This window comes from Schistocerca americana, chromosome 9 (genome assembly GCF_021461395.2).
Source record: "Schistocerca americana isolate TAMUIC-IGC-003095 chromosome 9, iqSchAmer2.1, whole genome shotgun sequence".
Classification (NCBI taxonomy): domain Eukaryota; kingdom Metazoa; phylum Arthropoda; class Insecta; order Orthoptera; family Acrididae; genus Schistocerca; species Schistocerca americana.
In genome coordinates this window covers 202,730,660-202,742,922 of record NC_060127.1, presented here as the reverse complement: position 1 = coordinate 202,742,922, position 12,263 = coordinate 202,730,660, and the positions used below count along the sequence as shown (strand labels likewise).

The window sequence follows — 12,263 nt, the reverse complement described above, 5'->3', positions numbered from 1 at the left end:
GTAGGGCAATAGACCGCGCCACTCAAACTCTCAACACAACTGGCACTGCTAAGGGTATCCTACGACTTCCACATCCCTGGCAACGGGTTATACACAATGGTGGTGAAATGGTTCAAATGGCTCTGAGCACTATGCGACTTAACTTCTGAGGTCACCTGTCTCCTAGAACTTAGAACTACTTAAACCTAACTAACCTAAGGACATCACACACAGCCATGCCTGAGGCAGGATTCGAACCTGCGACTGTAGCGCTCGCGCGGTTCCAGACTGTAGCGCCTAGAACCGCCCGGCCACCACGGCCGACTCGGAACTCGGTACTGACATCTGGCTATCGATATATCAGGAAGGATGGGTCGCCTATGTTTATCGGTATGTTATAGAAAAGTGTCGATACATAGATATATCGGTAATTTATCAACAGCCCAAGTCTGCACCATGTGGAGAACTTCAAAGCGACCACTGCCCTCCTCCGAGGCGGTGCCGCCGGCGACCTCGGAGCCTGCTGACCAGAAGCCGACTCGGCTAGCAGCGGGAGGCGGTGCTGCCCTGTGTGGGTGTTTGTGTCGGTGTTTGTGCGGGGGCGGCGGCTATCTCAGCTGGGATGTGACGCAAGTGTAGAGCCGTGGGCGCGTGCGGCCCCGTGGTGCTGCTATCTGGGCGCCTTATCTGCGCCGTCCCTATCTGGAGGGGGGGGGGGGGGAGGCGGGGGAGAAGGCGCGGCCAACCAGCTGCATGGCGAAGGACTTCTGTCCGGTCACGCCACGCCGCAGTGTAGGTAGAGGGCTGCGATGGGAGAGGAAGGGGCAGTTCACTGTCCCCTGTCAGCTGACACTCAACCACTGTCTCAAGAGAGTTGCACAGGTATTGAGTCAGATCTTGATAACAATTCGGAGTGGTCCAAAGATCGGGAAATTATTTTCAAAGTTCGGAAAAACTGTGCACATCACAAGAGGAAAAAAAAAGTATCTTGTCTACATCTACATCTACATGGATACTGTGCAAATCACACTGGCAGAGGGTTTGTAACAACCCACCCGTCACTTATCTGGTTTTGGCGTGTGTTCAACCCAGCTAATTGAGTAACAGATCAACAGAGTGTGCAAAAATGCCGCAATATCGGATAACGCCAAGAAACTGCGGTGGCAGTGTTGACGTTAATTGATTCAGAATTGATCACTTTTAATCAAAAAGGGGTGCACATTGATGTTATATGTCGCTATTGAACACCAGATGCAAATGTTGAACATAAAATCAGTTAAGAAAGTGACTTGGGATTTCAACTTCTTGATTGAAAACAGATGCAGTCGATTAGGACAAATTTATTTTAACTCACAACCTTTAATTATCACACTACATGACTCTCCTAACGGGCAGTGGTAATAAATTGCGTTTGCGTGGAGTAAAGCGCGATAACTCAAAAATAATTCCTATCGACTGACCCAGGCGTAATGCGAAGTGCGAGAAGAATTCTACAATACCCGGTCCATGAAACCCTCGACGTGATCCAATAAATTAATCAGTGGCCGGAGCGGGCGCAATATCACCGAACACAGCGAGGCGGAGCGGCGTCGTTGTGTGGACGTCGGCCGACCTCGTGGTGCTGCAAGGCTGCGCTCGTCTATTCACTCCTAGCTATCTTGCTCAGTACATAGCTGAACCAAAACTTCCTATCTCCAAGCTCAATCGTTCCCTTTGCTAAGTCCTAAACTGCAGAGATGCTCACTCTTTCTCAGGCAAGCTGAGTAAAGAACGCCACACTCTAGGCAATCTGGGAATGGAAGACCCCTATGAAGACTTCTCACAGTCCGCTCTTCGCCTCGGTTTCCCCTCCAGCAAACTCACTTGCGCGAATTGCAGTGCAAGTCGCGTTAATTATGCATCGCTTCCCAGCGCCGACCAATGCCTGCTCTGGGAAGTGAACAGATTCCCACAAAATTTTCCTTCCTCTCAACTTCTGCTATTTAGCTCCCCCCAGGCCACCCATCAAGGTTAGCATCTGCACAAAACACCATTTTTTCCGGAATTCTGACTCTCAGAAGAGTACTTCAAATTCCTCAGTCCTACCTTCCCATCAGAGGCCGGCGTCTTTCATTCTGTCACTCTTCACCTGATTTACTTCAGACTCTGCATACCGTGAATTCAGCGTGAAGTTGCTATAGTCACAAACACGAATATGTTTGCCTCTGTTGACTGCTCCACCATAGCTTTGCTCGGCTTTCTCGCATGTTTCACTGAAAATGGGATGACGGACATTTATCAACAGGCGTACAAGTTCTCCGTCTGCTTCCCGGTACACCAGCATGGAGTCGGGGTCAACCACTCACTCACTGTCACTCATCTTAAGGCAGCTGGAGGCCGCGCCCCGTTACCGCTTTCTCAGAACTTGAGCCGCCCTAAGCTGCCTATTGTCGCTTCCCTTCGCCGCTCCCCAGCCGGCCACGGTCAACTCGAATACTTCTCTGGGTTAAGATGCATTGTGCCTTGTCAGTCATTTTTGTTCACCCGTACTGTTCGCTCAATGTGAGTTAGGTGATCTTTAATGACTTCACTCTTGCCATCTTACAGGTTCATCGAACGACCTTCACAACAATTCTCTATTATTCCAATCTCGAAAAGCGCGTGGAAGAAACGAACACCTACATGTTCACGTGCGAGCTCTGATTTCCCTCATTTTATTTTGATGATCGTTTCTCCCTATGTAGATTCGCATCCGGAGGAGAAAGTAGGTGATTGAAATTTCGTGAGAAGATTCCGCCGCAACATAAAACGCCTTAGTTTTAATGACGTCCCTGGTCCTGGCAGAGGTTCGAGTCCTCCCTCGGGGATTGTTGTGTGTGTTTGTCCTTAGGATAATTTAAGTTAAGTAGTGTGTAAGCTCAGGGACTAATGACCTTAGCAGTGAAGTCCCATAAGATTTCACAAACGTTTGAACATTTTTTTAAAATGATGTCCACCCCAAATCCTGTGTTATTTCAGTGACTCTCTCCCTTATTTCACGATAGAACAAAACGTGTTGCCCTTCTTTGAACGTTCTCGATGTACTCGGTTGATCCTATCTGGTAAGGATCCCAGGACGCCACCAATACTCTATTAGAGGATGGACAAGCGTAGTGTTGGCAGTCTCTTTAGTAGATTTGTTACATTATCTAAGTGTTCTACCAATAAACGGCAGTCTTTGGTTTGCCTTCCCCACAACATTTTATATCTGTTTCTTCCAGTTTACGTTGTTCGTAATTATAATATAGGTATTTAGCTGAATTTACGACTTTTAGATTTGACTGATTTATCGTGTAACTGAAGTTTAACGGATTCCTTTTAGGCCTCATGTGGCTAACCTCATAATTTAGGGTCAATTGCCAATTTTCGCTCCATCCAATCTCTTGTAAATCGTTTTGCAATTTGATTGGATCTTCTGATGACTTTCCTAGACGGTAAATGACGGCATCATCCGCAGACAACCTAAGACGGCTGCTCAGATTATCTCCTAATTTGTTCATACAGATAAGTAATAGCAGAGGGCCTATAACATTACCTTGGGGAACGCCAGAATTTCCGTCAGTTACTATGAACTGTGATCTCTCTGACAGTAAATCGCGAATCCAGTCACGTAACTGAGACGATATTCCGTAGGCACGCAATTCCACTATATGCCCCTTGTTTGGTAGAGTGTCGAAAGCCTTCTAGAAATATAGAGATACGGAATAAATTTTAAATCTCTTGTCAATAGCACTCAACACTTCGCGTGTGTGAAGACTTAGTTGTGCTTTACAAGAACAATGTTTCCTAAATCCATTTTGACTTTGTCAGTAAACCGTTCTCTTCGAGGCAATGTTCCAGAATACTGCTGCATATGGATGTTAATGTTATGGGCCTCTAATGTAGTGGATTAGTTCTACTATCTTTCTTGAATATTGGTGTGACCTGTGCAGCTTTCCAGGCTTCGGGTACTGATCTTTTGTCTATCGAGCCATTGTATATGATTGTTAAGGGTGGAGCTATTGCATCAGCATTCTCTGAGAAGAACCTACTCGGTATACAGTCAGACTACAATATCAATGAGTCGTCGCTGGAATCAGCCAGCTCAGACAATCTGTAGATGTTGTGGTTTCCGTCGGTTCTCTTTTGACCCCTAACTAGCGTTGCGGAGTCTCTGGGACTCCACAGAAGAATGAAGTTGTAGTGTTAAGGGGGCATGCGCGGTTCACTACTCAGCCGTGGTAAAAATTGCTGTTTTGAAGAGCGCGCCGTAGCGCGTAGTGTGAAGCAGTCGCTCTCCGTTTCTGGCGGTGGCGTCGCTGTGGCAATCGCAGCTTTGGTGTCTCCCTCTGATGGGAAAGGGGAATGGTTGCCTGTTCACGTGCATTTAAAGGGCGCTATCAGCTTGGAGTGAGGCTAGGTCAGTCTCGCGTCACCAGAAGCTGGTCTGTCTCTCGTTTGCATTTGTGCGGCAGTTAGTGCCTGTCTGTCGTTTGCATCAGACCTTAAAGCCAGAGAATGAGAGTCTTGCCACCCCGCCAGTAACAGAACTCAGCTAGTGGTCGCCCGGTCGGATCTGAGTTCCTGCATCTGAGTCTGCGTGTTAGGCCGCCAGTCTGCTCGAGTTGGTTCAGGCAACGGCCATTGGCGGTTGGATCGGTCGGTTGGTTGGTCGCGCACTGAGACACGAGATGACTTGTCCGCCTCGAGCGTCAGCGCATGTGAGGTCCCCACCTGAGTCCAGTGGGCCGCGCCGTATAGAAAGGGGTAGTGACTTCGCGGTTCACAAGAGAGTAACAGGCGTGAAACCACGACATCGGGCTGGCCGGGGCGAGCTGCGACGCCGTGAGACGGGAGATCGGCGCGCCTTCCTGCGTCCGTTGAAGCGGCTGGCAGCGGACGGTTCGAGAGACCGTTTTGGGGGTGCTGCGCCAGGTCTTCGCCAGAAATCGCACTTAATTAGAAGTTAAGGGATTAGAGATATGTTGTTTCATTTACCTGTTAAATTCTACTTCTTTTCTTGGTGAGGTCACAAGCCGCTTTGTTTTGGGGTCGCCCCACAATTCTTCTCCGTTTGTCCACCCGCGGGAAGGTGGTTATTTCTGAATTGGGTGGTCCGTTTTTCCCTTGTGGAATTGGGGAGGTTTAAAGCAATCTGCGGTTCGGGTTGTTTAGTAAACCCCCCCTCCTCCCCTCCCCCCCCCCCCCCCCCACCCGTCAATCTGCCATACGTTAATAGCTGCTTCTGTCATAGTTGTCGGATTCGTTGTTGACGAATTTATTGCTTAAAGGCCGAATTCTTGAAATATGTTTCTATCTTGCTTATCATCTTGCGAGGTGGTATATGTGTAATGTACAGCATGTTGTACATTTTGTGTAAGTCTGCATTTTATGGGTTTTATTTAAATAGTTATTTTAGGTTATAAGCTTGCCAGTCTTTCACCGTAAGAGTCCTTAAAAAAAATCAAAGTGCACTTTCGGTGGCAAATAATTTGAGGGTTGTACCATTTCCATTCCTCTTACGGGGTGCATAGGTTACATGTTTGTGTGAGTTGTTAAAATTTTTTAGTTTAAAGTGATTTGGTGTGTTGCACATTTGCACCAGTGTAGTCTTTCAGAGGTTGTTGTGAACGGTCGTGACTGCGGCCGTGTTGAAAGGGAGCAGGCAAGCTTCTCAGCCCGAAGGCTCATACTGTCAATATTGTCTTTGCCCCTAAATAAAACTATAACTTGATATTTCGAGTGCGGTTTTCTGCTTACAATTATAAATCTGATTTGAAAAGGCTTTTAGGAATAAATTCACATTTGTGAAAACTAATTTTCCATCAGTTACTTCCTGGCAACTATTTCCACGCTCACCTAGTGTGATTAAATGTGTCAATGTTCTTGATGAATCGCCAGTAAATAAAGTAAATTTTTAAAAAAGAAAATTGAAAGTAAATTCACGGTTGAAGTACCCTCACGTCAGGTGCCCAGACGACTGCAGTCTGTTGTCAAGGAGAGCACAGGAAACAGCGAACTTAAAGCCCCGGGAGTCCGCGACGCACGTTACTGTCATACTTCCAGTTTAGTGAATATGAGCGCGAATATAGAAAAAGTTCATCACCATTATCATCAGGATTTCCTTCCAGCGAGACGGGTAGGACTTGGTGAACGATATGCCTCCATTGGTTTCTGTCCTGGTGTAGCTTTTCACTCTCCACTACAGCCCACGTTACTCCTCTCCTCTTGAGATCTTCCCTAACCTGGCCTGTCCATCTCTTTGTAGGCCGCCCAATTAGTCTTCTTCCTGGTTCCTCTGGCGTGGAGTTCGAGTCGGGTGCATTCGCTTCACATGACGAACCACTTCAGTCTCAAAGCAATCATCGTCTCCTCTGCAGTCAACGTCGCCTGCACGTCTCTCCTTTCATAATCATTCCTGAGTCTGTCTCTCCCTAGTTTTTTGTAGAGCTGACCTAAGGAACTTCATCTCACATGCTTGCATTTGACTCTCTTCTCTCTTACTTATGACACAGGCCTCTAGACTATACATCATGATTGGCAGGAGATAAGTTTTGTACTTCGTGTGTTTGGCTCTTTGAGGGACTTCCTTGTCCCAGATTAGATTTTGTACTTGATGGAAGAAGCTAGAGCCTTTTGTTATTCGGTTTAAGACTTCTACCTTGGAACTTCCAGCGCGTGATGTGATGCTACCCAGATGATTGAAGCTTTCCACACATACAACCTTCTCCCTCTCCAGTATGATGTGACAAGTTGTGGGTGTCCAGCTAATCTTCATTGCCACTATATTGTTCCTACTCACAGTTAACTTCATTTTTTAAAATTTTGTGTTCCAATAGTCTCCTGTGAACCTCAATTTTCGTCTCTCCCCAAATGTCGATGCCATCAGCAAGAACAAAAGCATTGAGATCTTCATTTTCTTCTTCCTTGATTTCTAGAAAAAGTTAACGCTACAAATTCTAACTTTGAGGAATGTGAATCACAAGAAAAGCGTTTCTGGAGAAGAGAAATTTGTTAACATCGAGTATAGATTTAAGTGTCAAGAAGTCGTTTCTGAAAGTGTTTGTATGGAGTGTAGCCATGTATGGAAGTGAAACATGGACGATAAATAGTTTGGACAAGAAGAGAGTAGAATGTTTCGAAATGTGGTGCTACAGAAGAATGCTGAAGATTAGATGAGTAGATCACATAACTAATGAGGAAGTATTGAACAGAATTGTGGAGAAGAGAAGTTTGTGGCACAACTTGACTAGAAGAAGGGACCGGTTGGTAGGACATGTTGTGAGGCATTAAGGGATGACAAATTTAGCATTGGAGGGCAGCGTGGAGGGTAAAAATCGTAGAGGGAGACCAAGAGATGAATACACTAAGCAGATTCAGAAGGATGTAGGTTGCAGTAAGTACTGGGAGATGAAGAAGCTTGCACAGGATAGAGTACCATGGAGAGCTGCATCAAACCAGTCTCAGGACTGAAGACCACAACAACAACAACAACATGAGCCAACAGGGGAGTGTATAGGACAGACGTCGACAGACCCGGTAGAATCTTGCATATATTTCCACGAACACAAATTTGGAAATGCGAGGTAACCCGTTACAATTAAAATATAGGATACTGAACATATAGGAACAGCACCCGACACAGAAACCGTCTTACTGCAACATAGACGAACGTCCTATTAATTCCTGCAGCCCTTGATAAGAGAGGGTGACTGCGAGTGTACACTGGGAGATAAATTGCAACGATTATTGTTATTCACGAGAAAGAATAAACTGAAAGCCACACGGGGGCTGTACATAGTGCCACCGAGCAAGCTCGGTCAGCTTTCTCGCGCCTGCGTCGTCTGCGTACTGGATTCGTGGAGGCAACTTGTTGTGATTACCTCGGATTTTTCTTGCGTTTGAACATGTTCTCTTGTATCATGTTTGTCGTTTTACGATGTCGAGTGTGGAGAGTGCAGTCGGCTAGCGCGCCTGGCGTGGCTCACTCCGCCGTGTGTCGGGCATCGGACGTCGGGTGGATTTTGGGAGAGCGTTGGCGACTGCTTCGAGTTGCCACCCTGTTAGGTGAGTATAACACAGGGCTGCCCCTCTCACCTTACTTACGTTTGAGGGACTTTCCCAGGCCGATCCTTGGAGCACTGTCTGTGGATCACTCCCTTCTTTATTTGGTATGGCTCTGTCAATTGTTTAAAAAATAATAATTTGTTTAAATTATTCCTATTGCTTTTGCCTTCTAGCTCACAAATAATTTGATTTCTTCTTAATAAGGCCTCCAGCCGTCAGTGTAGCTTTTGTTAGTCAACTTTTTAATGATTGTTTAAAAAATTATTTTGCTATTCTTTAACGTGTAATTGTCTTCCTCATTTGTGCTTCAGGCCATCAGCCGTCAGTGAGCTTGTATTACAGTCAATTTTTTAAAATGATTGATGTTTTAAAAATTATTTCCTTAAATAAAGTGTATGTGTTTACTATGCAACCAACGGTAACTGAATAGGCCCCGTTCACACCTCTTCCTGCTTTCCTTAAGTCCCACGTTTCACATATATACGTGTGGTGTCTGTTTTGTCAGACATTACACATCGTAATGTAACGGACTACTGAAACTACCGATACCACCGGCTGGCGAGGTGTGCGGTGCCGTCAATCAACTTGAAGGAGCAAGTGAACTTTAACTACGCAAACGAAAACTGAAATATTTTGTTACAAAACTGTTAATATGAGGACAGTCATGAGGTATATTGCCACAGAACTATATTATAACCGCTTTTAATTTTTCATACTATGTTTTTCATATATGTATACGTGCGATGTGTAAAATTCGATATACAACTAAGGTTGGCAGTACTGCACAGTTTGTAAGCTCTGTGAACAGGAGCCGGTTGTTGGCGGGTGTAGAGACAATGGGCAGTTGGTGTTGAGATGTCTTGTAATACGCTTGCTTTGAGAAGGTTTGGATAGAGGGAACGAAATGATGTATTCGAAAAGCTGTTACATTGAAAATTATTGAATATCGTCACGATCAGCATTTATAAAATAAAAGTTGGAAGTTTAAATATGTATCAGTTCTTACGCAGCAGGATACACACCCTGGACCTCAAATTGATTTAACAAACAGCGGATGGCGAGATTCATCACTGGAGCACGAGCGTGCAACAACGACCAATAAAGGGAAGAAAGTTATATTACTCTAATTTCAAATTGTGATGATACCTTTCTTTCTCCACGTCTCCAACCCTGTATGTACTGTGTTGTCAGAGTGAACAGCGTGACGGGGACTGGTGGCCGACTAGCCACACCAGGGAGACCACACAGGTTTAAAATGATAATCTGTACCTTAATATACTACTACTGATAATAATTAATATTTGTCCCCCGGGGAAGGAGGTGCATTACAACATACAGGCTGACAGTTATTGAACTATATGAAAAAAAAACGTAAATTAGTTACAAACTGCGGCGTGCACACATTTTATGCACCACTTAAACGCCACTATAGATATTCGGATCTAAGCTATGACTCGTTTGACATGGCTGTCACTGGCGATGGCGAGGCGCAGACGAGTAGCGAGATTCTGGAGGACCCGCTGAAGTGTCGCAACATCGATGCTGTCGATGACCTGCTGAACGGCTGTTTTCAGCTCAGCAACGGTTTTGGGGTTATTGCTGTACAACTTACCTTTAGCCCCACTAAAAGGAGTCGCATGTGTTCAGATCCTGAGAATGTGGCGGTCGATCGAGTCCCATGCCAGTACCTCTAGGTACCTCAGAGCCAGAATGCGGTCCCCAGACTGCTCCTCCAGGACATCAGACACTTTCCTGCTTCGATGGGGTTGAGCTCCGTCTTGAATGAACCACATCTTGTCGAAATCGGGGTCACTTTAGATAATGGGGATGAAATCATCTGCCAAAACCATCACGTACCGCTCGGTAGTCACCGCGCCATCGAGGAATATCGCACCGACTATTCTGTGACTGGACACTGCACACCACACGGTCACCCGTTGGGGATGAAGAGACCTCTCGATCGCGAAACGCAGATACTCGTTCGTCAAATGCGCCAGTTTTGCTTATTAACGAACCCATGCACTAAACCAAAGAACAAGGCGCATTCTAATTCCCACCATGCCCCGCGGCCAATCGTGCAGATTGATCGTCCTAGCGCAAACCTTTCAGAAGCTATGAAGACTTTATGCCATATAATTCAATAACTGTCACCTTGTATATACAGGGTTTTCCGAAACAATTGAAATGGTTCAAATGGCTCTGAGCACTATGGAACTTAACTTCTGAGGTCATCAGTCCCCTAGAACTTAGAACTACTTGCTAACCTAAGGAAATCACACACATCCATGCCCGAGGCAGGATTCGAACCTGCGACCGTAGCGGTCGCGCGGTTTCAGACTGTAGCGCCTAAAACCACTCAGCCACCCCGGCCGGCCGAAACTATTCCTTGAAGTTAACATAAGAAGTAAAGCACATCAAAAGAAATATGTTTCGTTATGGTACACCTGGTTTCTGGCAGCAATTTCTGATGCTTGGGACGATTGACAGAGAAGGTAGCAATTACAGCTGTGGCATTCACAGGAAGTGCTCGTGGGGGCGGCCGTGCTCCCTATGCACGCACTACATCGTCGGACCGCTGACTGTCGTATCCTTTCGAAGACTCCTGCCATGTCCACAGAGGCGCCAGCAGCGATGGCAGTTCTACCAACGACTGCTTCTTCCGTTTCCACAAATGTTTCGTGCATCAGCTGGTTCGTGAGCCCCCAGAGGAAGAAATCCAGACACGCGAGGTCACGTGACTTGGGTGGCCACCTCGGCCGAGCCGTTGAATGCCGAAGGTGGCTGTCAGACGAGGTCTCACAGCAAGCTGGAAGTATATCCTTTGTCGAACAATGAGACCTACCTGTACATGCTCCAGCAGTTCTGACTACACGAACCATAGATGTACTTATCAAACTACTAAATTAGTAACAAAAGAAACTCGTTTGGGTAAGTTTTGACGATTGCTGATGCAGAAATGTTCATGTGCTTCATTCGCAGCTGGAAAGGTAAGAGAACGTAATACGCAGCATAAATGATACGGTTGGTCTTGTGCATCACAGTGACCTATGAACTATACGGCTGCAGGTCTAAATGCCGGTGGGTGCTTCAGCATCAGATGATACAAAGCGTGTTCATAAATTAGTTACACAGAAGCAACCTTTAGTTCTCGAAAAGGTGAACAACCTAGATAAATGTTTGATGCATCACTGAATGCTGTATATCTTCAAGTTTTATTTGGATGTGTTTGGTGTGGCTGCCTTTTGTAACACAATAAATGTCCCCTCTGTAATCAGTTTCCTGCCAAACCCTATGAAGCAAGTCTTGGTGGTAACTGCTTGTGTAGTTTGTCTTTAACGTAACGTAACCCTGTTCACAGAAATCTCTTGGGGTGAAATCGGGTGATCTTGGTGGCCAGGATATTGCTACATAACCTCCAATCCAAGGCGGCACATTCCCAACGAGATAGTGTCAACTTCACGATGATAATGTGGCGGCACGTCATCTCGCTGAAAAGTTAATTATGTGCCCATATCCTGTTGTAATTTACCCATTAGATAATGTTCAGGCTTGTCCGAGTAGGATATGACAGTTGACTCAGCAGAAAACAAAGGACGGTAACAGCTTCCAGCGAAAAAAAAAAAAAAAAAAAAAAAAAAAAAAAAAAAAAAAAAAAAAAAAAAAAAAATCTTTGGGTAGTCCCGCACATATCGCAGTAGGTGACAGGTTTCTGCCCGCCCCATTGCGATATGTAGTCCTGAATTGTGTCTGGAGTGTAGTAAGGGATTTGGATTCATGAAACCACGCACGCTCTGCGCCGTTACACGACTCCACAATGACTGCGCGAGTAACTGATCTGCACATTCCACCTAGCGGGAACGTCAGGAACTAACAGAGTTACGCAGGAATAAAACTTGAAGATATGCTGCATTCAGTGTTGCATCAAACATTTCTATAACGTATTAACCATTCCCACAATTAAAGTTTACTTTTGTACAACTACAGGGTGGCGCACGAAATGTGTTGCCAATTGTTTCTTTCACAATTTACGACGCACATTAGATATCCCGCTGGGATCGCTACAGCAGTACCAGCAGAGCTTGGAAAACAAATGATTTATGAAATGACGTGTAATTCACGATACTGCCGCTAGGAGACTAGTAAGCAGCAATGGCTGACAATGGAAGACTGACGACATAGCAACGATCGGTAAATGTGTTACTTTTTCATGAAACGAAAAG

At 45.6% G+C, this 12,263-nt stretch overlaps 1 protein-coding gene across 1 annotated transcript in view; it reads left to right on the top strand.

Annotated features, from left to right (window-relative positions):
* The first annotated feature begins 435 nt into the window (after positions 1–435).
* LOC124550822 (SH3 domain-containing protein C23A1.17-like) overlaps positions 436–12,263 on the top strand; it is a 124,126-nt gene continuing 112,298 nt past the window's right edge. Inside the window, exon 1 of the mRNA XM_047125548.1 lies at positions 436–550. Coding sequence (XP_046981504.1) covers positions 436–550 — 115 coding nt within the window. The remainder of the gene's footprint in view (positions 551–12,263) is intronic.